The 24,479-nt window shown below is 42.1% G+C and overlaps 2 protein-coding genes across 7 annotated transcripts in view; one reads left to right on the forward strand and one right to left on the reverse strand.

Annotated features, from left to right (window-relative positions):
* The window catches only part of kifc3 (kinesin family member C3), a 62,729-nt gene extending 47,188 nt beyond the window's left edge, over positions 1-15,541 (forward strand). For 4 of the 6 annotated variants that reach the window (XM_078211092.1, XM_078211093.1, XM_078211096.1 and 1 more), the window contains 8 exons: positions 80-210; positions 356-403; positions 2,648-2,771; positions 3,049-3,178; positions 4,128-4,357; positions 5,564-5,698; positions 7,062-7,158; positions 13,748-15,541. In XM_078211092.1, coding sequence (XP_078067218.1) covers positions 80-210; positions 356-403; positions 2,648-2,771; positions 3,049-3,178; positions 4,128-4,357; positions 5,564-5,698; positions 7,062-7,158; positions 13,748-13,794 — 942 coding nt within the window. In that variant the 3' untranslated portion in view covers positions 13,795-15,541. The remainder of the gene's footprint in view (positions 1-79; positions 211-355; positions 404-2,647; positions 2,772-3,048; positions 3,179-4,127; positions 4,358-5,563; positions 5,699-7,061; positions 7,159-13,747) is intronic. The other 2 variants (XM_078211095.1, XM_078211098.1) reach the window with 1 other exon arrangement.
* Positions 15,542-15,711: 170 nt separating this feature from the next.
* Positions 15,712-24,479, reverse strand: part of katnb1 (katanin p80 (WD repeat containing) subunit B 1) — a 58,178-nt gene continuing 49,410 nt past the window's right edge. The window contains exons 17-19 of the mRNA XM_078211099.1: positions 21,662-21,736; positions 20,396-20,512; positions 15,712-17,449 (exon numbers count right to left, since the gene is read on the reverse strand). Coding sequence (XP_078067225.1) covers positions 17,317-17,449; positions 20,396-20,512; positions 21,662-21,736 — 325 coding nt within the window. The 3' untranslated portion in view covers positions 15,712-17,316. The remainder of the gene's footprint in view (positions 17,450-20,395; positions 20,513-21,661; positions 21,737-24,479) is intronic.

Genomic DNA, 24,479 nt, shown 5'->3' on the forward strand with positions numbered 1-24,479 from the left:
GGTGTGTGGAAAGATGTATTTTTTCCCTGCTAAGTGCACACAGACATTTAACATTGATGAGCAACCTTCATTTCTCCAGGGTTCACCTGAAGACCCTGGAATTAACCAGCGGGCTCTGAGACTCTTGTTTGGTGAAGTGGCAGAGAGGTCTACAGACTGGGATCTGACCATTACTGTCAGCATGGCTGAGATCTACAATGAAACCCTCAGGTATGTGCACCTGATCACACTTTAGACCGTGGCAGTTTTGACCACGACCATTCAATGGAGAACTGCTCTCCACACGTTGGCACATGACGTTACAGGGATAATCCATGGATGTGGCTGCTAATAGTAGTATTTTCTCTTTTTATAGAGACCTGCTGGGGTCTGACCCCCAGAAGATTGAGGATCTAACTATGAGGTTACTAATACTTGCACTCTGGTGGGAGGTGCATGTGTGGTGATTGATACAATGCTTTAGCATGGCTGTAGAGCTGACTGTTCTTTATATTAAAGAAAAACTGTGGGTCTTTCTAATCCAGTTTTTCCAAACTGTTTAGCTGCATCCTCTGTCTATTTCTTGCTGTTCTTAGCAGAGTACTTTGGTCCCCTTTTCCTTCACTCACTATTTTGAAGATCTGTCTGTAGCCACAGTGACTGGAAGTTTGGGTCACTGAATCTCTTGGTTGCCCTTGTTGCGATATCCCCATCCCCTCCTTACCAGTTGAGTTTGTTTGTGGGTGATGAAGAGAAGATCTTGATTGATGTAACATGGTCACATTAGATGGGGGTAAACGCCCAGGATATTTGGCAGGGCATTTTCTTTGGAACTGCTGCAGGATCTGCACCTTTAGTGGCCCACAACAGAAATTCTTCTCCTGTCTTTTGTCCACCCCACAAGAGATTAACCATCTTTCTCCATGTTGAATTCTAGGTTCACCTTGGGAAGTCCAGTGCGTCTGTACAAACATTGACTTTCCAATAAAGGTATAAGTGGGTGTCTTTAAGGAGCAGGATTCCCTGCCTCAACGTCCCCTTCATCATGCCCCAGATATACATGAGTATATCACTCCCATGACTGCCTAGATCAGCTGACACCAGAGAGAGCAAGCCCCAAACCTGGTGGCACCTTCTTGGTCTGTAAGGCTTCACCCCATTTCAAAGTGTGTTTTCTCCTCCCCTGTTCAGAGGGAATCCCAATCCAACCAATTTCATTTCCCTGGGAACTGGTCCAACTCTCTTGCTGCTTTAATCAACTTAAAAAGTGAGCGTATCTCTATCTCCCCTCATTCTGTCTCCTTCCATCCTCCCCTGCGGCTGCATTGATCTTTGATCTTCAAATTTCAGCACACTTCTTCACTGTCGATGTCTGAAGGTGATAAATCCGGGAGTGGATCGTGCCAGGCTGGCATGTGCTAATCATGGGATTAAGAAGGATGGGTTGTTGTTGATCCCTCGCTGCTTCTGTAATTCTGTTTGCTTGTTAGTAGATACCTTTGTTGTACATAACCAACTGTTTCCCTCTAGTAGCGCAATCTGTTTCAATACTGACCTGGTTGTGTGGCTATTCAGCTCAGTATCAGTGGAGATGTGGTCTTCCTGAAATCGACACGGCCCGTTAACAGTTTTCAAAAGCAATGTTTGGAGCCATGAAAATTACCTTTGTTTTTTGTATAAGGGGCCAGGTGCCATGTAGGTTAGGTTTGGAGTAAAGCTAAATCTCATCAAATACTCTCCTGCAAGTTACAGCATGAGATGTAAAGGTTCCTGCGGTGCTGGAGTTGGTGCAGAGGTGGTGTTTTGGGGAAATGGTTCAGCATTCTTTTTGATCACCTTTGACAATGAAGTGTTGGAATAAGGAAATCCAGTATAATATCCAAAGACAGTTAATCTAACAATTTCACTGCAATTAATCCATTCAACAGTTTGAAGGAAATGGTATTTTTCCCAATTTTTTTAATGGCGATGTAGGCTTGATTTTCTTCTTATGGTACAAAAATTGCAATTGAGTTTCTGTACAGAGGAGAGAAATCAGTTCAATGTAGATTTGTTCTGTCCAACTTGCTGAAGCCTTTGTGATGACACCTCCTGGATCCTTGTCTAAGTTTATGGATTCTGAACAGTTTGGTTATTTGATGTTAGACTTGGGGCTCTTCACCCTTCCTCACTGGTACCACATTCAGATCAGAGTCTTCAGGTTGCAGCTGCCAAGATTTGATTTAATGGCTCCACTCTGTTTAGAGAAAATTCACTAGGCTGATTCCTGGGCTCAAGCGGTTGTCTTCGGAGGAAAGATGGAGCAGATTAGGCCTATACTCATTGGAGTTTAAAAGACCTTATTGAAACATACAAGATTTTGAGCGGGCTTGACAGGGTAGCTGGGTAGCTGTTGAGAGGATGTTTCCTCTCATGGGAGAATCTAGAATAAAGTCTTAAATTCTCTCGAGAAATTTTTTAAAATTTTCCCTTTTTAGAGCACAGAATTCCATGTAACTGCTGCACCCACAGTCTCCCTGCTGTCTGGTGTTTGCTGCTGCTCTGTGGCTGTTGATGTTGTCTTTTCCTTCTTGTGGTTGTACGTCTGGTGCTGAGGCAGTTGGATCGGTACTGTAATGCCGGTCCTGTTATTGAGGCCGCAAGACCCAACCTCTTGTTTACTTTACAGGAACTTGTTGGCCAAGGACCCCAATGAGAAGCTGGAGATAAAGCTGAGCCCCGATGGCAGTGGCCAACTCTATGTCCCAGGTCTGATTCAGATCAGGGTACAGAGCGTGGATGACATCAATAAGGTGAGAGAGTTTCTTCCCCCCCCCTCCCTCCTTTTTGTTCTTGTGTTGTGTGGGAAGAAGGGCTGAGCAGGTTTGCAGTGGAAGAATAGAATACATGTAAGGGGGCTGGGGCATTTATCCTGACCTAATGATTCTTGTGTGGACTGTTTCTACTATTGCCCAGGAATGCTAGCTGGTTGGTGCCTGGAGACCTGATGCTGTTTCCTGGGAAATACATTTGGGAAATTGGGACCTTTGCGAGGCAGACACACTGAGGTCTGTCATTCTGTTCCATCAGGTTTTTGAACTTGGACGTGTAAATCGTGCGACAGATTTTACAAATGTGAATGAACGAAGTTCCAGGTCTCATGCTCTGCTTATAGTCTCCGTTACTGGGATAAACCTCACCTCTGGAGTCAGAACGACAGGTAGGATCTGGGTGCAACAAACTACATTGAGGCTTGATAGTGTCAGTGTGAGTATTTTATACATTTGCAGCTTTGATCAATGTAATTCATTAAATTCATTCATCAACTCCAGACTGTTTTACTCCTATTTCTGTCCATGCCTCAATCTGTTCATTTTAACGTAACCTTCAATTTATCAGATGGTGAAATAAAAAAACAGGAATTGCTCGCGATAAAAGGATTGCAGTCCAACTAGTTTACCATCTACCATTCTGATAGTCATTTGATACAGTGATAACAGAGTTGCTGTCTAATAACAATGGTCACCTGCAATGGGCAGAAAGGTGCAGTGTTGAGCTGGGATGTAATGGAAACAGCAGAACTGTGAGAGCTTGATAACGAGGAAGATTCTAACAGTTAGAACTACTTTAATTCATTCATGAGGTGTGGGTGTTACTAACGAGGTCATTAATCATTGTTCATTCCTCATTTACCTTGAGACCATAATGGTTACCGCCTTCTTGAACCACTGGAGTCTGTTGTAGGAACACTCAGTGCCATTAGGGAGGAGGTTCCAGGATTTTGATCCAGCAACAGTGAAGGAACGGTGATATATTTCCGAGTCAGGAGGATATGTGACTTGGAGGAGAACTTGCAGGTGATTATGTCTCCATGCACCTGTTGCCCTTGTCCTTCCAGGTGTTGGAGGTTGTTGGTCTAGGAGTCTTGGTGAACTCCTGCAGTCCATTTTGTAGATGTTATGCACTGCTGCCACTGTGTAGTGGTAGAGGGTATGAATGTTTAAGGTGGTGGATGGGGTACAGTCAAGTGAAGACTTACTATCTACGAATGAAGGTCTAGTCTAACAGAATTAGAATTTAGCTTCTGATAACTGGGCCACCAATTGATCCCTCTTCCTGTTTGAACATGTGTCTCCTGTGGGTTTTTCATTATCTTTATTCTCTTTCAGGTAAATTAAACCTGGTAGACCTAGCTGGGTCTGAGCGTGTTGGCAAATCAGGTGCAGAGGGACCCCGGCTGAGAGAAGCCCAGAATATTAACAAGTCCTTATTGGCCCTTGGTGATGTCATCTGTGCATTGCGCTCCAAGCAACCTTATATTCCTTTTCGTAATTCCAAACTGACTTACCTGCTGCAAGACTCCCTCAGTGGGGACAGCAAAACCCTCATGATGGTCCAGGTGAGATTCCTTCCTCCTCACTTTATCAAAGTGTTTCTAGGACATGAACTTACAGAAGCCTCAACTGGAGAGAGGTGGCCCTGTGCATCAGGTACAGTGGGAAAAGGATAGGGGAGTGTCAGAAAAGGTGTTGGCCTTTGCTGCTTTGATGCACTTTGGTGGTTAGTGGCATGTCGATGCCATGAAAGTAGAAAGAAGAACATGGGACAGCTTGGTATGTTAGTTACTGTTAGAATCAGATACAATTGGAAGGCATATGAACTGAGCTCATACAGGTTTATGTTAATGGACGTTAATGGTTGAAAAACCTTGGCATTGGTTCTGTTGGTAGATGATTAGCTAGTGTTGGGTTTGATAGTGGTTTCACATTCTCTTCCCTTGGGAAAACAGGTGTGAAGTGGTGGAAGGATCCATAGCATTGCTTAATTAACCAAGATTCACAGGCTGAGTAACAGTCTGACCACAATGTGAGCATGGTTGCCATCACCTTTACATCAGTTGTTAGGCTGGTCAGTTCTATACTTGGGGCGTGTGTGGGGGGGAGGTTTACTGGGCTCCCACAACCCATACAATGAGGGGAGAAGACCCAGCCTACCAGAAGTAAGTATCCTGCTGGATGTCGATGCAGAATTCAGAGCCCTAGTTCTCCACTTGGGGTAGGTAGCATTATAGCAAGAGACCAAGTAACTTGTCGTATCATTACTGTCAGAAATATCTCTAGTTACCTTGCATGGAAACTGCATAACATAATTCCATTATGTAGGAGATTGCAGCAGCCAAGGTGTCCACTGCAATATCCTTAATCAGTGCTTATGTGAATGGCCAGTTTATCTGATTTTACTGGTTTTGGTTAAGGGAGTAATGTCTAAAACACCAGGAAAATTTCCTATTCTTCGAGCAGTGCCGTGGGTTTTAAAAAAACTTTTTGCCTGAACCACCAAAGCAGGTTTAACGTCTTGTCCAAAGGATGACTTCCAAAAGCACAGCACTCCCTCAGTGCTGCACTCGAGTGTTGGCCAATATTGCTTTGAAGTTCCACAGTGGGGCTTGAACCAATGGTTTTCTGCCTTGAATGTGAGTCCATCAGAACCAACCTGCAATTGACTGACCAGAGCCAGAGAAAAGAATAGGGTCACTGTGGAAAATAATGTGTGCATGGATTTTTTATTGTAACAAGCTCTTCTCCAGCTTTTCTGATTTTTGTAGGTATCTCCAATGGAGAAGAACGTCAATGAAACAGTTTGCTCACTCAAGTTCGCCCAGAGAGTGCGTTCGGTGGAACTGGGGGCTGTGGTACGAAGAGCTGAAAACCAACACTATTCCAGCCGCCAAGACTATGAGGTAATGAATATTTCACCGCCTAATGTTCTCGGGGCACAGGGCGTAGAAATGGTTTGCTTGTGAGGAAGTGATCATAGGATTGAATCTTGAAAAGAAAGGGAAAATTATACTTTCTTTTCTAGACAAATTAGCCCAAGATTCTCCAGCCTTTCCTCATAATTCCGACCCCTGACTAGTGAACACCTGGTCATCTGCACTGATTCCAGCAGCTTAACATCCCCATTGTGTTTCAGCGACTAGCCCGATCCGAGCACTGCAGTTGGATCATGACCTCTAGGGACTTGCTTCTGCTGCATTTTTTTCTAGGTCGGTCTTGCCTTTTTCAGTATCATTTTCTTATCTCCTTCCTCCAGAATTTGTAGAGGATATCCATTTTTATTTCCTTTCTTAATCCATTTGAGAGTCACGTTGGTTTTAGTTTGAGCTGTTAATTTCTGGGTATGTGTTCATCCTGTCTGTCCAGCTTTATTCTTTTCCCACTTACACTCTGCTGAAATGGCTAACTGCCTTCAATTCATTTTCATTAGTTCTTTCAAATGTTTTGAAACTAGCTTTACTGAAACATTTCTTTTGATATCCAACCTTTTTTTATGTTTGAGATGGTGAAATTATAATTCAATTAAAAAATCCAGAAATTAAAAGTCTAGTGATGACCCTGAAATCATCGTCCGTTGTCATAAAAACCCATCTGATTCACCAATGGCCTTTAAGGTAAGAAATCTGCCATCCTTACCTGGTCTGGTCTACATGTGACTCCAGAGCTACAGCAATGTGGTTGACTCTTAACTACCCTTCAGGGACAATTAGGGATGGGCAGTAAATGCTGGCACAGCCAATGATGCCTACATCCCATGAACAAATTAAAAAAAACCTGAATCACAGATTGTATTAAATGTGATCATTCTGTAGTTGCTGTCTTGCAAGATTCAATTTCGGGCACTGCAACATTTCCTGTGTGTTTTCCTACACACAGTCATGAAGCAGCCATGCACTACTACATTGACCAGCTGGTTCCATTCAGTGTTATGTAAATATTGGACAGTCTATCATGCAGTATGCTAATAGGCTAGCAGTGATTGTACAACAAAGACCTATTAACCCAGTGGCTTAATTTTTTTTGCCACAGGAAGGATGAAAAGTATATCTGATAAACTAACCCTCCCCAAATTATTTTCAATCCCTTCACGTATTGGGACTGAATAAAAGTTTAGCAGTGATGCAGTCTCTGTCTCAGTGTACTTGTGTAGGGTGGGGAGCTTGTTGTTGATGTAATAAAGCTCTTCAGAATTTTGGCTTGAGAGGTTGTGTCATATACAGACAGAGTGCCTCAGACTCCAACTGATGTACATATTTTCTTTCACAGTTAGAGTCCCCTTCTGCAGCTGCCCAACAAGGGCGGTTCAATATCAGCCATTCAGGAGGGAAAACCACAGCAGGAAAAAGAAGACTAATGGCGTCAGGTAAGGCAGTCCTGCAGGAGGTCGAATTTAGTGAGAATACATAGGTTCAGCCAATTTCAGCCAGCGTCATAGATGACGTTTGGTGCTTTTCGTTGATAGACGTTGATAGGTTTTGAAGTCAATGGAGGGAAAGTGCTTCATTCAGAGTCCATATCAATGTAGGGGAGCTATGCTGTTGACCAGATCTGCTCCATCCACAGCCAGTTCCTGAACCAACTCTCAAACATATCTTCCATATATTGGATAATCTTAGCCAGCAAATCACCTCATGGAATCCCAGGAAACTTACCAGGACATATAAACTATTACTGGTCCCTCTCGTGTCATCTTCCCCGTAAACATGGGATTGGAATAGACCATTTAACTTGTGCTATTTCACATTGGCCTATATTGTGGATGTATACTAACTATATATTTGTCCCCTAATGCCTATAGCTTCTCTCTGAGGGACAGGAGAAACAGATTCACTGTAGAACAGATTCAGTTATGTCAACATTCTGTGTCCATTCAATAAATTCATTTCCTGAAAAGCATGAATGTGAATTACATTAGTTTTTTTAAAATAAAGTAATTAACCTTTGCAAATAACCAAACTTCCAGCTATAAAGAGCATCTTGAACTTTCCCACAAACTATGCAATCAATGCTGCAAGACCTGTTGAGTTTATCCAGCATTTTGTTTTTATTTCAGATTTCCAGCATCTGTAGTATTTTGCTTTTATTTAATAACTATGCAACCTAGTCCTTGATGTCAGAGAGCAAACCCATCTCCGTGGGCCACATTGTGAAGTAGCCCTATAGGGCCCAACATAGATAGAAATTCTGATCTGTTATCCTGATTGAGAAGGATAGGAGTCCTATACATAAGTACTGGCTGAATAGTGCTACAGGGTCAGATCAGGAGGAGAAAAACTGATTGAAGCATGCTGTATATTGGTGTTAAACCTCCATTTGATGAACCAAATGGTTAAAAGTGTCACTCCCCATAGTTATCACTGGCTGGCAGGGTGGCACAGTGGTTAATACTGCTGCCTCACAGCGCCAGGGACCCAGGTTCGATTCCCGGCTTGGGTCACTGCCTGTGCGGAGTCTGCATGTTCCCCTCATGTCTGCTTGTTTCCTCCCAGAGTCCGAAAGACATGCTGGTTAGATGTATTGGCTATGCTAAATTCTTCTTCAGTGTACCCGAACAGGTGCTGTGGAGTATGGCAACTAGGGGATTTTCACAGTAACTTCATTGCAGTGTTAATGTAAGCCTACTTATGACACTAATAAATAAACTTTAAACTTATCAATAGGGTCAACCTAGTCTAATCATACTGTCTGATATTTCCCTGATCTTCCAGAGATTCTTGCCCTAACAAATTGATAAGTATCCACTCCCACAATAAAGAACAATAGGCTGTAGGAATGTCCCTGCTCGCTTTCTACCCAGCTGCCCATTGTGCTTCAGAAGGAAAGGTATTTCCAGGGATGGGGGAGAGAAACCTCGTTCCCATTCTAAGTTTTCAGAATAAGAATCTGGTGGAGAAACAGTGGCTTCTTGGGGGTAGCCTCCAAATGGAACTCTGAGGTTAGATTTGCCCAAGTATGGATCGCATACAACTGATAACACAAACTGTGGGTGCTTTTGCACAAGATCCACCCAAACCTTTAATGGATAATATCTACAAACAACACTGCTGCTATAACAATGAGCAGTGGTTGAATCTGATGTCTAGCTTTGCTTGCCATCTGGGGATGTCTGGTCTCTCATTGGGCTGATTTTTTTTGTGAAGAGACCACCGTATAGGATAACAGTTACTGTCTTATCGGCAATGGTTCACTGATACAGGATCAAAATTCTGGAACTCTCCAGCGAACAAGCACTGAGATGTGACTTGTAACCTCAAGGGCACTTGGATGACCAGTAACAGTATAGTAAGCTCTAAAATACAGTGTCTCCCTCTGTACACGTGACTTTGTGTAGCATAAATCCTATAATTGCACTCCATCCTAGCTATCCAAATTTGGTGTCAGTTCCAAGCAGACGGAGAGAATACTGGGACTGACCCCTCTCTTGCAAAAGCTATCTTGTTTCTGGGTCCTTTCAAATCTGCATAAGAGTATTTGTATCTTGTGCAAAGCTGTGATAGTTTAAGTTTTTTTTAAAGTTTATTTATTAGTGTTACAAGTAGGCTTACATTAACATTGCAATGAAGTTACTGTGAAAGGTATTTTCTTTTATTGTTAGTGTTAAGTCTTAGCAAACAATTAGTATACAATTTCAAAGGTTTGTTTAATTTTTAAAATATTTTAAATGTCAAAGTCTATCTATAAAATAGAGATGGTCATAGTCTTAGAGGTTTACAGCATGGAAACAGGCCCTTCGGCCCAACTTGTCCATGCCACCCTTTATTTTTAAAAACCCCTAAACTAATCCCAATTGCCCGCATTTGGCCCATATCCCTCTATACCCATCGTACCCATGTAACTATCTAAATGCTTTTTAAAAGATAAAATTGTACCCGCCTCTACTGCTACCTCTGGCAGCTTGTTCCAGCTTGGTCAGGTGATGTGTTGTTCATGCATGATGTGGGAGCTGGTGGACCCCGTTGTGGTTCCCAGTGAGCACGTCTGTAGTAAGTGTTGGTTGCTTGAGGAACTCCGGCTCAGAGTGGATGAGCTGGATTCTGAGCTTCGGACCCTGTGACACATTAGGGAGGGGGAGAGATACCTGGACACGGTGTTCCAAGAGGCAGTCACACCCCTTAGATTAAATATCTTGAATTCAGCCAGTGGACAGGGGGGTGTGGCTACGAGTGAGGCAGGTAGAGGGATTCAGGAGGTAGGGTTGCAGGAGCCTCAGTCCCTGAACTTGTCCAACAGGTTCAAGATTCTTGCTCCGTGTAGACAGGAACGGGTACTGCAGGGAGGATGAGCAAACTGACCACTGTTCAGGTGGGGAGGGAGAAAAAAGAAATGTAGTCGTAACTGGGGATAGTATAGTTGGGGGCATTGACACTGTTCTCTGTGACCAGGATCGAGAATCCCAAAGGTTGTGTTCCCTGCCTGGTGCTCGGGTTTGGGATATCTCACCTGGGCTGCAGAGGAACTTGGAGTGGGAAGGTAAAGATGAGTTGTTCATGCATGATGTGGGAGCTGGTGGACCCCATTGTGGTTCCCAGTAAAGATCCAGTTGTCGTGGCCCACGTAGGTACCAACGACATAGGTAGAACAGGAGCAAAGGTACTGCGCAGGGAGTATGAACAGCTAGGAGCTAAATTAAAAAGCAGAACCAAAAAGGTGGTAATCTCTGGATTACTAGCTGAGCCACGAGCTAATTGGCACAGGGTCAATAAGATTAAGGAGGTAAATGCGTGGCTCAAAGATTGGTGTGGGAGGAATGGGTTTGAATTCATGGGACATTGGCACCAGTATTGGGGAAGAGGAGACCTGTTCTGATGGGACGGTCTTCATCTGAATCGTGCTGGGACCAGAGTCCTGGCGAATCATATGACTAGGGCTTTAAACCAAATAGTGCGGGGGGAGGATTCAGTTGTATGGCGAATTAGAGAATCAAAGTTAAAGGAGAGGGGAGAAGTGCAGGTTAATGGAGCTGAGGGCTCAGGAGAGGTTAGTAAAGTTTCCAGACCACGTAATAGAACAGAGTATAGAAGATGGCAGGAATCTAACCTCAGGCAGAGCAAAAAAGGTGACAAGTATGAGAAGGGAGGTGGTCAATGCAGGACTGAGGGTGTTGTACCTAAATGCGCGCAGTATACGGAACAAGATAAATGAGCTTGTTGCGCACGTTGAAATTGGCCGCTATGAGTTGTAGGCATCACAAGACACGTGGCTGCAAGAGGATCAGGGCTGGGATCTAAATATCCAAGAATTTGTGTCCTATCGGAAGGACAGGCAGATGGGCAAAGTGGGCAGGATTGCATTGTTAGTAAGGAATGAAGTTAAATCGATAGCAAGAAGTGATATAGAATCAGAAGGCATAGAATCTCTGTGGGTAGAATTGATGAATCGCAAAGGTAAAAAGACCCTGATGGGAGTTATGCACAGGCCCCCTAGCAGTAGTCAGGATGTGGGGCAGAAAATTAATCAGGAGGTAGAAAAGGCATGTAAAAAAGGCAATATTACAATAATCATGGGGGACTTCAATATGCAGGTGGACTGGGAAAATCAGGTAGGTAGTGGATCCCAAGAAAAGGAATTTGTGGAATGTCTGAGTTTTTTTTGGAGCTGCTTGTGACAGAGCCTATTAGGGAACAGACAGTTCTGGGTTTGGTGATGTGTAATAAGGCAGACTTGATTAGGGAACTTAAGGTGAAGGAACCCTTAGGGAGCAGTGACCACAATATGATAGAATTTACCCTGCAGTTTGAGAGGGAGAAGCTGGAATCGGATGTAACGGTATTACAATTAAATAAAGGTAACTACAAAGACACGAGGAAGGAGCTGGCCAGAGTTGATTGGAAAGGGAGACTAAAAGGATGATAGTGGAACAGCAATGGCAGGAGTTTTTGAGAGTAATTCAGGAGGCACAACAGAAATTCATCCCAAGGAGGAGGAAAATGCTAAGGCGTCCATGGCTGACGAGGGAAATCAAGGACAGCATAAAAACAAAAGAAAAAGCATACAAAGTGGCAAGGATTAGTGGGAAGCCAGAGGATTGGGAAGCCTTTAAAAGAGAGCAAAGGACAACTAAAAAAGCTAAGGGGGGAGAAGATGAAATAGCTAGTAACATAAAAAGATAGGAAGAGTTTTTTTTTCAATATATAAGAGAGATTGGACCACTGGGAAATGAGGCTGGAGAAGTAATAATAGGAAGCAAAGCAATGGCAGAGGAAGTGCATAGTTACTTTGCATCAGTCTTCACGGTAGAAGACAGCAGTGGGATGCCAGAGCTCCAGGAGAGTCAGGGGGCACAAGTGAGTGTAGTGGCCATCACTACGGAGAAGGTTCTGGGGAAACTGAAAGATCTGAAGGCGGATAAATCACCTGGATCGGATGGACAACACCCCAGGGTTCTAAAAGAGATAGCTGTGGAAATAGTGGAGGTATTGGTGATGATCTTTCAGGAATCACGAGTCAGGGAGGGTACCAGAGGACTGGAAAGTAGTGAATGTAACACTGCTGTTTAAGAAGGGAGGGAGGCAGCAGATGGGAAATTATAGGCCGGTTAGCCTGGCTTCGGTTATTGGCAAGATTTTAGAATCCATTATTAAAGATGAGATTGCAGCATACTTGGAAGTGCATGATAAAGTAGGACTGAGTCAGCACGGCTTTGTCAAGGGGAGGTCATGTCTGACAAATCTATTACAGTTCTTTGAGGTGGTAACAAGTAAGTTCGATAAAAGAGAGCCAGTGGACGTGATTTATTTAGATTTCCAGAAGGCCTTTTGACAAGATGCCGCATAAGTTAAATAAGTTAAGTGTCCATGGTGTTGAGGGTAAGATCCTGGCATGGATAGAGGATTGGTTGACTGGCAGAAGGCAGAGTGGGGATAAAGGAGTCTTTTTCAGGATGGCAGCCAGTGACTAGTGGTGTGTCTCAGGGGTCAGTGCTGGGACAACTTTTCACAATATACATTAACAATTTGGGGGAAGGAATTGAAGGCACTGTTGCTAAGTTTGCAGATGATATGTAGAAGGACAAGTAGTATTGAGGAAGCAGGGAGTCTGCAGAAGGACTTGGACAGGTTAGGAGAGTAGACAAAGTGGCGGCAAATGGAATACAATGTGGAAAAGTGTGAGGTTATGCACTTTGGAAGGAGGAATGGAGGCATAGACTATTTTCTAAATGGGAAATGCTTAGGAAATCAGAAACACAAAGGGACTTGGGAGTCATTGTTCAAGATTCTCTTAAGGTTAACGTGTAGGTTCAGTCGGCAGTTAGGAAGGCAAATGCAATGTTAGTATTCATGTTGAGAGGGCTAGAATACAAGAGCTGGGATGTACTCTTGAGGCTGTACAAGGCTCTGGTCAGACCCCATTTGGAGTATTGAGAGCTGATTTGGGCCCTGTATCTAAGGAAGGATGTGCTGGCCTTGGAAGGGTTCCAGAGGAGGTCCACAAGAATGATCCCTGGAATGAAGAGCTTGTCGTATGAGGACTCTCGGTCTGTATTCGTTGGAGTTTAGAAGGATGAAGGGGGATCTTATTGAAACTTGCAGGATACTGCAAAGCCTGGATAGAGTGGACGTGGAGAGGATGTTTCCACTAGTAGGAAAAACTAGAACCAGAGGGCACAACCTCCGGCTAAAGGGACGATCCTTTAAAACAGAGAGGAGGAGGAATTTCTTCAGCCAGAGAGTGGTGAATCTGTGGAACTCATTGCCACAGAGGCTGTGGAGGCCAGGTCATTGAGTGTCTTTAAGACTGGGATAGATAGGTTCTTGATTAATAAGGGCCCAGGAGTTATGGAGAAAAGGCAGGAGAATGGGGATGAGAAAAAATATCAGCCATGGTTGAATGGCAGAGTAGACTCGATGGGGCTGAGTGGCCTAATTCTGCTCCTATTTCTTATGGTCTTTGCTAAATTGCTTATTATGTCTATTGGATGTGATTTAACTCATCTATGCACATTGACTCTGCAGGTGAAGTGAACCATCGACAAAGCCCAGCTGCATTGCCTGCACTCTGAGGCTGCCTGGAGTAGTGGGAGTTCAGAGAGTGGTGGTGGCCTATCGCTGTGTACAAAGTTCAGCACTTCAACACAATCCAGTCACAGATTATAAACCAATGTCTGTACATTTATATACAGCCTGTTTTAAAGTTGACAGAAGAGCTCATTACTTATTTTTTATATATGTATAAACAGATTTTTATATTGTCTACGTTTTTTAAACCTGTCATTTGATATCCAAAGGTTAGTGTTCAGTGAGCTCCAGTACAAACACCTTGTCCTTTTTATTTTCTGTTAAGACCTGTTCACTGACTTTTCACACTGCAAACCTTTGGCAGTTTGCTGTTGCTATGGGTTTGGTCAGTGTACTATTGGAGGTCACATTGAGGTGGAGCACATTACAGTTGGAAAGAAAATTCGGGGAGACTGACTTCATTATAAAGAACACCTTCCCCCAGGCATTGTGTTACCACTTTTAGAAACTTTGGTGCCTTTCTCTCTTCCCCTCCTCTTCATATCTCTATCTCCTTCTCAGTGTCACATGAAAAACGTAATTCTGGTTCAATTGGCATGTGTCTTTGGAAAGTAGTCCTGAATTTCTGGTCCAAAATGAGACCCTGTAAGCCAGAGGTGAAAATGACATTCTGCTCAGAGCAACATGTGGCCTGTGATGTGTTGGGGCAGAAACTGGAGACTAACCCAAGAAGAGTTGCAGAAATGTAGGGAGAGGGGTGGTGAAGTAAGTGGGTGAGTCATACCATCAAAATACCAATTTTAAACCTTTGGATGTTCACAACTGCTTTTCCATTGCTGTAATGTTTGATGGCAACTGATTGATTCCATCCAGGTGTGTTTTAATCAAGGTTTACAGTTAAACCAGGGTTAGCCTGACCCTTCAATCAGCTGCTTCTCCCTCAGCAAGCTATATTTATTTAAAAATGAACAAGCAAAAGTCTGATAAACCAAAGGCAATTGATTTTTCTGTAACCTGCTGCTTTATTGTTCCACAAAGAATTCCCCCTCTGTACCTAGCTGAAAACTGCTCCCTTTGTGTAACATGCACCTCACCCTCTAGAAACCAAACTCCATAAATCAGTGCCACACAGATTGAGGACAGATACCTCTTTCTTGCCAAATCCATTTTTCCTCATTGTACCCCACTTCAAGGATGTTTAAAATCTGTGCAAGAACCTAAGTGTTACCTAATTTAAGAGCTGCTATAAGAGTATTTGTTTTGATGTAAAGTCAATCTGTTAATAACTGACTTGTTGTCTCTGAAGTTCAGAGTGCTTTTAAATTTAATGTATATAATTGTTCCAACCTGCAATTTCCAGATGGAAGGAGAGTTTGTTGTCTAAGGCAGCTTGTTCCCCTGTTATGCATTGCATGCAATGTCTTGTTATTCCAGTTAAAGTCTTTAATATTCCTTCTAGATTTTGGAGTGGAATAGGGGTGGGATTTCTCCCCCAGAACCCAATGTGGCTGGGGGTTAGGAAGGCCAGAACATGACAGAACCTCCTGGAGAGAAAACTTCCAGCAATGGAGTACTCAGGAGAATGTTTGTTTCAGTAATGAAGCTCAATAACGCTCAGGGTGACAGTACTCAGAAATTTAGTGTTGACATTTTTAGGGTCATTCTGCTTTCTCTCTGCCAGTTTGGTCCTTTGCAGTATTCTGAGAATCCTGACCATTGCTTACATGTAATGTCAGAAATTTCAATACATGTTGCTGCCTATTCAATTTCAAATAAAGACCAGTTCTTTTTAAGAAATCCTGTTGTTGCTGATCATATACAACTGGTATGTGTTTGTGTCCAGATTTGTAGCATAGTATGAAGGCAATTTTCAGATTGATGCAAATGTGTTTGGAGTTGGCCAGGGAGGAGGGAAAGAGAGGGAATTGAGGCTGGAGCTTCATCAAGCCTCAAATTATTTTCAAATTTGTTTATTATTGAAACTAAAAAACATATGTACACAGGAAATAACATTTCCAAAATCACAGCATCTATACATAGAGCGGACACGAGTCAACCTGAACTTTAAATGTACAATAGAACAGAATTTGGTAAATCTTGGGTCTACATCTTCCTGTTCAGACTCCTGACATGGAATGTGAAGCATACAGCTTATTCTGATCAAACCAACTGATTATATCAGTTGCAATTCCAATAAAAGGGGCTTGATGCATCTTTAACGGAAACCAAAACACTACCAATTACTGGTGAGTAATCCAGTGTTCAGATAGAAGGCATGTAAGTTAAATAATTATTGCTGTAGAGCTCATTTAAAGTGACTTTTGTTATTTGGAGGCAACAAAGGTAACTTGCTGCAGCATGCCTGCTCTCCTGGTATTGGATGAATCATTGCACAACACTCCTAGCCAATAAACCTCAAAACAAAGTTTGACAGGATCATTTAACCAGGTCCCTACATAATGGAACTCCTCCTAGGAAACCAGGATTGCCAGCCAACTGGAGGTCAAATTTTACTTGTGTGAAAGCAAAAACAGGCATGACTCGTTTGAGGTGGGGATTGTTATTCAAACTAACTTTTACTTTGTTTAAGCTGGTAAGAATGAGAAATGCAATAAAAAGGCATCCATCACCAGTAATGATCTCAGCCCTGCAGCATAGAAGTAAAAAATCTCAGATGAGCAAAAACAAGCCCCATTGCATTTCACAACACTGGTTTGCCCCGTATTCTTTAGTAGGTTGAAATGACCAATGTCATCCAAACAGTGCAGACATTTGATCACACAAATATGGTAGAACTGAGAGTTAATCTGACATCACTCTGCAGCCACCAGGAAACCACAATGGATAGTTCACAAGTCAATATCTTAGTGACAGCTAGTGAGTTACGACATTAAGTTCCAATGGATCACAAAGGTCCAAAGTCTGCAAGCCGAAGACAGTAGGAAACAGAGGTAAGTTACTTTAGGCTAAATGATCCCAAGTATCATGCTTTAAATAAACCCAACTTGTTTTGATTATATTTAAACATATGTCAGTTACAGGTAAAAGTCGATAATATAAATGGATTTTATCATTTACCTGCAGACCATCGGCAGGGCCATACATACAGACTGAATGGCTTCACAGTAGCCAGTATTCATTGTCCTATGAAATGCTGATAGATCAGGGTCAGAGGTTTGAATTCACTTCAACCTCAATGTATAAATGGAAAACAGAAAGGAACTTTAACAATCAACATGTTATCAATGCAAAATCTGTCCCCAAACCCTGGCAACACCACAATGTTGATCAACAGGGGTGGGCTCAAAACCAACAGGTTAATTAAGGAATCATTAAGGAAGTTTCCTTAGCTCTCCTCATAAATACTGAAAGAGAGAAACTTTGTTTTCCGCAGTATTACAACAAAAACTCAAGGAGTTCCTTGGCCAACGTTCAAAATTTTGGTGAACTTGTAAAACAAAATCCATACAAAGAGAACTTGGGCTTTAGATCATTTGTTGGCAATGTCTGCAACAAGGAATATTCATCAGAGGGAGGGATCAATAACAAGTCAATGGAGAACATGATCATTCAAAAGCTGCCATCAGAAGCTGAAGTTCACGAAAGGCACTGCCTTGACGACCAGGCAGTCCCGCTTTACTTTGAAGAATCGGGAGTAGATTTTTTAACTGTTTGTAACAGAGTTTACATTTCTGGTGCCTGAGAAAAGAGAAAAAGTCACAGAAACACAGAGATTTAAAGGTAAATGAGAATTTGCACTTTCAGCTTTATCCAAACTTTCCCCATTTGTCTTAAAGATAAGAAGTCCTAGAAATAGTCAGCAGATCTGGCAGCATTCTTGGACTTGAAATGTTAACTCTATTTTTGCCTCCACAGATGCTGCTACTTGCTGAGTATTTTGCTTTTATTTCTCCTTTATCTGGTAGATTAGTCTCCGCTCCCCATGTTTGCGTGAGGAGATTACATCTTCATGAGAAGCACATTACAACACAAAATAATGTATTATGCAATTTTGTAACTGTGCCATTTTGACCCCTTATATAAGAAAGCGAGATGTTTAAAAGTGAGATATCTTAACTTCCTTTGAACTTGACAAATTACTGAAAAATCTACTATTTTGCTGAGAACTAGCAAAAATAGTTAAAGCAGGTCCAGTGTAGTAACAAGCATTGTTCATAATGTGCAAATCAGCAAGCAACTTGTGGCAAGGAACAGATAACTGAATTGTCATAAGTTGCCGGACAATTTGCATGCCCTGCCATTAGTTTCATAAACATCTCCCCATAACCTCCCAATGAATTTTACAAAGTTTACTATATTTGCACATCAACTCCCTATCAAATGGTCACAAATAATCAACAGCACAACCACCATTTTAGCAATGTGATAAATGCAATGACTGTCAATAATAGAAAATAACCTGAAAATAATAGAAAACATTTGATTTAATGTTTTAAATTACATTTGTGATTTGCTTTCTGTTTTAGGTGATATCCCTTTAAGGGGCTACCCCTTTAATTTGTCCCTCAGGTTTTTCGATTTAGTTTAATCAGTTATTTGACTTATTCAAAAATAGGAATAATAGAAAATGTTGCAGAGATATTAAAAGTAATTTATTTACACAGGTGTTAAATATCTATGCGACTTCTCTGCCGCAAATTGTTGCTGCATCAAGAGTCCATAAATTATTTTAATAAGAGAATGGGATCAGGTTAGGTATTTCATGGAATTCTGTGTGGCTGTATGATAATCAATGACTATATGAATAGCAATTTCAGGAATATTTGTACACAGTTGTGAAAAACTGGAACATAGTTCTGGAGGGGAGGTGGAGAAATCCAAATCCAGTGGAGCAGACAATTGATGATAAATCAATTGACATGTTTGAAGGAAGATAGAGTACTACTCATGAAGTATTAAGGGGTTTAGAGAAAAGGCAGTGAAATGGGATTGTGCTATGGTGGAACAAGCTCAACATATTGATTTGACCAATTCTGTTCCCTTTTCTAACCAATCTGTATTGATGGTGTAGCACAAATCCCGAACTGGCTGATGGGGTGTAAGGAGAGGGTAGATCCATTTATCCACAAATAAATTAAGCAAATAATAAAGCAAAGAATTTATGAACTTACAAACAAGGTGCAGGAATAGGCCATTCAGTTCCTTGCACCTACTCTGTCATTTAATAAGATCATGGCTGATTGAATAGTAACCTCAAATGTCTAATCTACTCCCAAAAATCTATCCACCTTTGCCTTAAAACATTCAAGGACCACCCTTTCAGAAAGATCCATTTATGCCTATTCTCTGCTTCCTGTTGGCCAGCCAATCTTCTATCCATGACAATGCGTTACCCCCTATACCATGAGCTTTTATTTTCCATTATAACTTTTGATGTGGCATTTGATCAAATGCCTTCTGGAAATCTAAATATAGTACATCCCCTGATTCCCCTTTATCTACAGCACATGTTACTTCCTCAAAGAACTCCAATAAATTGATTAAACATGATTTCCTTTTCATAAAACCATGTTAACTCTTCCTGATTACCTTGAACTTAACCAAATGCCCAGCTATAACTTCTTTAATAAAAGCTTCCAACATTTTCCTTATGGCAGACGTTAAGCTAACTGGCCTATAGTTTCCCGCTTTCCCTACCTTTTAAATAATGTAGTTACATTTGCTATCTTAAAATCTAATGGGACCATCCCCAAATCTAGGGAGTTTTGGAAAATTAAAACCAATGCGCCAATTATCTCACTAGGATTTTGATTTGATTTATTATCACATGTATTAGTATACAGTGAAAAGTATTGTTTCTGGTGTACACTATACAAAGCATAGCGTACACAGGGATGGAAAGGAGAGAGTGCAGAATGTAGTGTTACAGTCATAGCTAGGGTTAGGGAAAGATCAAATCAATGTGAGTTAGGTCCATTCAAAAGTCTGATGGCAGCAGAGAAGAAACTGTATCTTTTTCCCGAAGGAAAAAGGTGGAAGAGAGCATGTCCGGGGTGCGTGTGATGAGGTCCATCAGGACCTGGGCTCTTATCAGCCTGCAATTCAAACAATTTACTCAGTCCCACCTATAGGGAAGGCAGAAGTGTAGTGGTATTGTCTATGGACTAGCAATCCAGGGTCCCAGGGTAATGCTCTCGAAACCTGGGTTCGAATCCACCATGGCAGATGGTGAAATTGGAATTCAATAAAAATATGGAATTAAAAGTCGAATGATGACCATGAAACCATCGTTTATTGTCACAAAAACCCATCTGGTTCACTAATGTCCTTGAAGGAAGGAAATCTGTCTGGCCGATATGTGACTCCAGATCACAACAATGTGGTTGGCTCTGAAATGGCTTAGGGATGGCAGTAAATAAAAAACATTTCTCTAGTGACTGTAATTGTCCTGATATCATCCCTTCATTCCATTTCCTGGTTTATAGCTTCTTCTGGGATGTTACATATACTCTAATAATGATTCATCTGCTTTCTCCTTCTCCAGACTCACTTTCTTTAGGACCAACACTCACTCATGTTCCACACAAATAGTATGAATTAAGATATTGTAACAAAACGTCTGCACAGTGAATAGTTTTTGGAAAGTGCCATGCATTATCTATACTATGTGTAGCAGTCACTGACCTTTCTTCTCGTGTTATGTCCACTCCAATCGAGGGTGGTGTAACCAGATTGTCTGCCATTAACGGTCCAAATCGCTGCAGGATCAGCTTAAGGGAAGTACAACCAGTCTGCACATAGCTATAGGGAAAGAAAAGTGATCAGAGCTCAAGTTAAGTAATGGAAAGCCAATTCACTTGATCTTGGGGGAGCTAAGCTATTTCATTAAATGAAGAAAATAAATGCTACACATGAATTTTTATGCTTTTCAAGGGAAGGATTACCTGTGCTCATAAAGGAACGCCACCATACATTTAGTGTCAGCATCAAGCCCTCCAGATCAGCTAAAATTTGGACAGAATACTGGGGCTATTTAGTCTACCATCTATTAACATTCACCACATGGAATCTTGGATAAGCAACCCTACCCCAAGATATCCTACAGTTTATCAGCATAAGAATGTCAGTTTATGGGTTTGTGTTTGTGGTGAACTATGTGGGGGACAGACTCTCGAAATTTATGTCACAAGAGGAATTTAAGGGGAGATTCTCAATTCAAATCACCAAGTTATAACTGTTGGAAATCCCTTGAGACACAATCAAATTGAATTAGTCCTAAAACGAGGTGTAGAATTAATTTACTGAAATGAGTGAGTTGGGAAACAGACAATCTCGCCTCTAATATACCCAACCCAATGTCTGAGCTTTTAGTTCCAACAGTGGAATTGAATATGTAAACTGAACATGCCAAATGGGATGCTCCAATAAAATTGGCATGGGATCTAACACACACTTTTTTTTCTTCCCACCTAACTCCATCAGCTTGGAAACAAATACTTAAATTTGGTTTCAAATTGAAAATGAAAGGTTGCCCAGTTGTTGTGTGTTAATAGGTAATCTGTGGAGAAACCATCTGGTTTCTGCAAAATCTTTTTCATTCTCTTACCACAACTGTAGCTAAAAATATCAGGACACAGCAAGTCAAGTTACAGCAATCATTTGGAGGCTACAGTTTCCAATAACAACAAAGTTTCCCTGTATTTTTGTTCAACTGAAATCAATAAATTCTCTCCAGTGCTGAATGGAGGGAAATCAGTGGCTAACTTCACATACTATTCAAGAGAAAAGGGCTACACTACTCTGATTATTGGTAGGGTTTACCATTTTAAATTCGAGAAGAGTGCATGATGTTCTGCAATACAAACACTGCACTTGTGCAGTACAGATTCCCACAACACAATACTCCAGCCCCTACTTAATACAGGAACAATGCACAAAATGACTGCTGACCTCTCATATTTGCTCTGCAACAGTTTGTCAATCTGAGGAATGATTGAAGGGCACAGGTCCAGTTTCCACAAGGCTCTGAAACAAAAGATACGTAATCAGTAACTGCTAGGGGGGAGACATTCAGCAGATTTGTGTATAAAATGATGAGGGGGATAGATAGAGTGAACGTTCAAAGACTATTTCCTCGGGTGGATGGAGCTATTACAAGGGGGCATAACTATAGGGTTCGTGGTGGGAGATACAGGACGGATATCAGAGGTAGGTTCTTTACGCAGAGAGTGGTTGGGGTGTGGAATGGACTGCCTGCAGTGATAGTGGAGTCAGACACTTTAGAAACATTTAAGCGGTTATTGGATAGGCACATGGAGCACACCAGGATGATAGGGAATGGGATAGCTTGATCTTGGTTTCAGATAAAGCTCGGCACAACATCGTGGGCCGAAGGGCCTGTTCTGTGCTGTACTGTTCTATGTTCTATACGTTAGTATCAATCAATCTTTTATACACTGATAACAAAGTGTCACTGCGTTTGATAAAACATGGTTAGTAATCTTGAATCTCAAAAGCAACGTCATTGCCACTAATTTCTATCATTTGTACCATATTAATGTTACAGGATAATCCACTGCAGCTGCCGGATTCTCCTCTCTCAAGTTTCTCATAAAGATTCTGCTGAGTCCTGAAGTGGGACGTTTTCAAGGAACAAATACTGTGTGTCCTTGATAGGTATGTCCCTGTCAGGCAGGGAGGAAATGGCCGAGTGAGGGAACCATGGTTCACAAAAGAGGTGGAATGTCTTGCAAAAAGGAAGAGGGAAGCTTATGTAGGGATGAGGAAACAAGGTTCAGATGGCTCGATTGAGGGTTACAAGTTAGCAAGGAATGAGCTGAAAAAGGGGCTTAGGAAAGCTAGGAGGGGGCATGAGAAGCCCTTGGTGGGTCGGATCAAGGAAAACCCCAAGGCTTTTTACTCTTATGTGAGGAATAAAAGAATGACCAGGGTGAGGTTAGGGCCGGTCAAGGACAGTAGTGGGAACTTGTGTATGGAGTCAGTAGAGATAGGAGGTGATGAATGAATACTTTTTTTCAGTGTTCACCAAGGAGAGGGGCCATGTTTTCGAGGACGAGAAGGTGTTACAGGCTAATAGGCTGGAGGAAATAGATGTTTGAAGTGAGGATGTACTAGCAGTTTTGAATAAACTGAAGGTTGATAAGTCCCCTGGGCCTGATGAAATATATCCTAGAATTCTTTGGGAGGCAAGGGATGAGATTGCAGAGCCTTTGGCTTTGATCTTTGGGTCCTCACTGTCCACGGGGATGGTGCCAGAGGACTGGAGAGTGGCGAATGTTGTTCCTCTGTTTAAGAAAGGGAATAGAAATGACCCTGGTAATTTTAGGCCGGTTAGTCTTACTTCGGTGGTTGGTAAGTTGATGGAAAATGTCCTTAGGGATGGGATTTACGATTTAGAAAGATGCGGATTAATCTGGGATAGTCAGCACGGATTCGTGAAGGGCAAGTCGTGCCTCACAAAGTTGATTGAATTTTTTGAGGAGGTAACTAAGTGTGTTGATGAAGGTAGGGCAGTTGATGTCATATACATGGATTTTAGTAAGGCGTTTGATAAGGTCCCCCATGGTCGGCTTATGATGAATGTAAGGAGATGTGGGATAGAGGGAAAGTTGGCCGATTGGATAGGTAACTGGCTATCTGATCGAAGACAGAGGGTGGTGGTGGATGGAAAATTTCTGGACTGGAAGCAGGTTACTAGCGGAGTGCCACAGGGATCAGTGCTTGGTCCTCTGCTCTTTGTGATTTTTATTAATGACTTAGGAGGAGGGGGCTGAAGGGTGGATCAGTAAATTTGCTGATGACACCAAGATTGGTGGAGTAGTGGATGAGGTGGAGGGCTGTTGTAGACTGCAAAGAGACGGATAGGATGCAAAGCTGGGCTGAAAAATGGTAGATGGAGTTCAACCCTGATAAATGTAAGGTGATTCATTTTGGTAGGACAAATTTAAATGTGGATTACAGGGTCAAAGGTAGGGTTCTGAAGACTGTGGAGGAACAGAGAGATCTTGGGGTCCATATCCACAGATCTCTAAAGGTTGCCACTCTTAAGTGGATAGAGCTGTGAAGAAGGCCTATAGTGTGTTAGCTTTTATTAACAGGGGGTTGGAGTTTAAGAGCCGTGGGGTTATGCTGCAACTGTACAGGACCTTGGTGAGACCACATTTGGAATATTGTGTGCAGTTCTGGTCACCTCACTATAAGGAGGACGTGGAAGCGCTGGAAAGAGTGCAGAGGAGATTTACCAGGATGCTGCCTGGTTTGGAGGGTAGGTCTTATGAGGAAAGGTTGAGGGAGCTAGGGCTGTTCTCTCTGGAGCGGAGGTGGTTGAGGGGAGACTTAATAAAGGTTTATAAAATGATGAAGGGGATAGATAGAGTGAACGTTCAAAGACTATTTCCTCGGGTGGATGGAGCTATTACAAGGGGGCATAACTATAGGGTTCATGGTGGGAGATATAGGAAGGATGTCCGAGGTAGGTTCTTTACTCAGAGTGGTTGGGGTGTGGAATGGACTGCCTGCAGTGATAGTGGAGTCAGACACTTTAGGAACATTTAAGCGGTTATTGGATAGGCACATGGAGCACACCAGGATGATAGGGAGTGGGATAGCTTGATCTTGGTTTCAGATAAAGCTCGGCACAACATCGTGGGCTGAAGGGCCTGTTCTGTGCTGTACTGTTCTATGTTCTATGAAAGAGAAGCCAGCAAAAATGCAGGACAAGAGCACAGTAAACAAAACACTTATCTTT

Source organism: Mustelus asterias, chromosome 4 (genome assembly GCF_964213995.1).
Source record: "Mustelus asterias chromosome 4, sMusAst1.hap1.1, whole genome shotgun sequence".
In the NCBI taxonomy this organism is placed as follows: domain Eukaryota; kingdom Metazoa; phylum Chordata; class Chondrichthyes; order Carcharhiniformes; family Triakidae; genus Mustelus; species Mustelus asterias.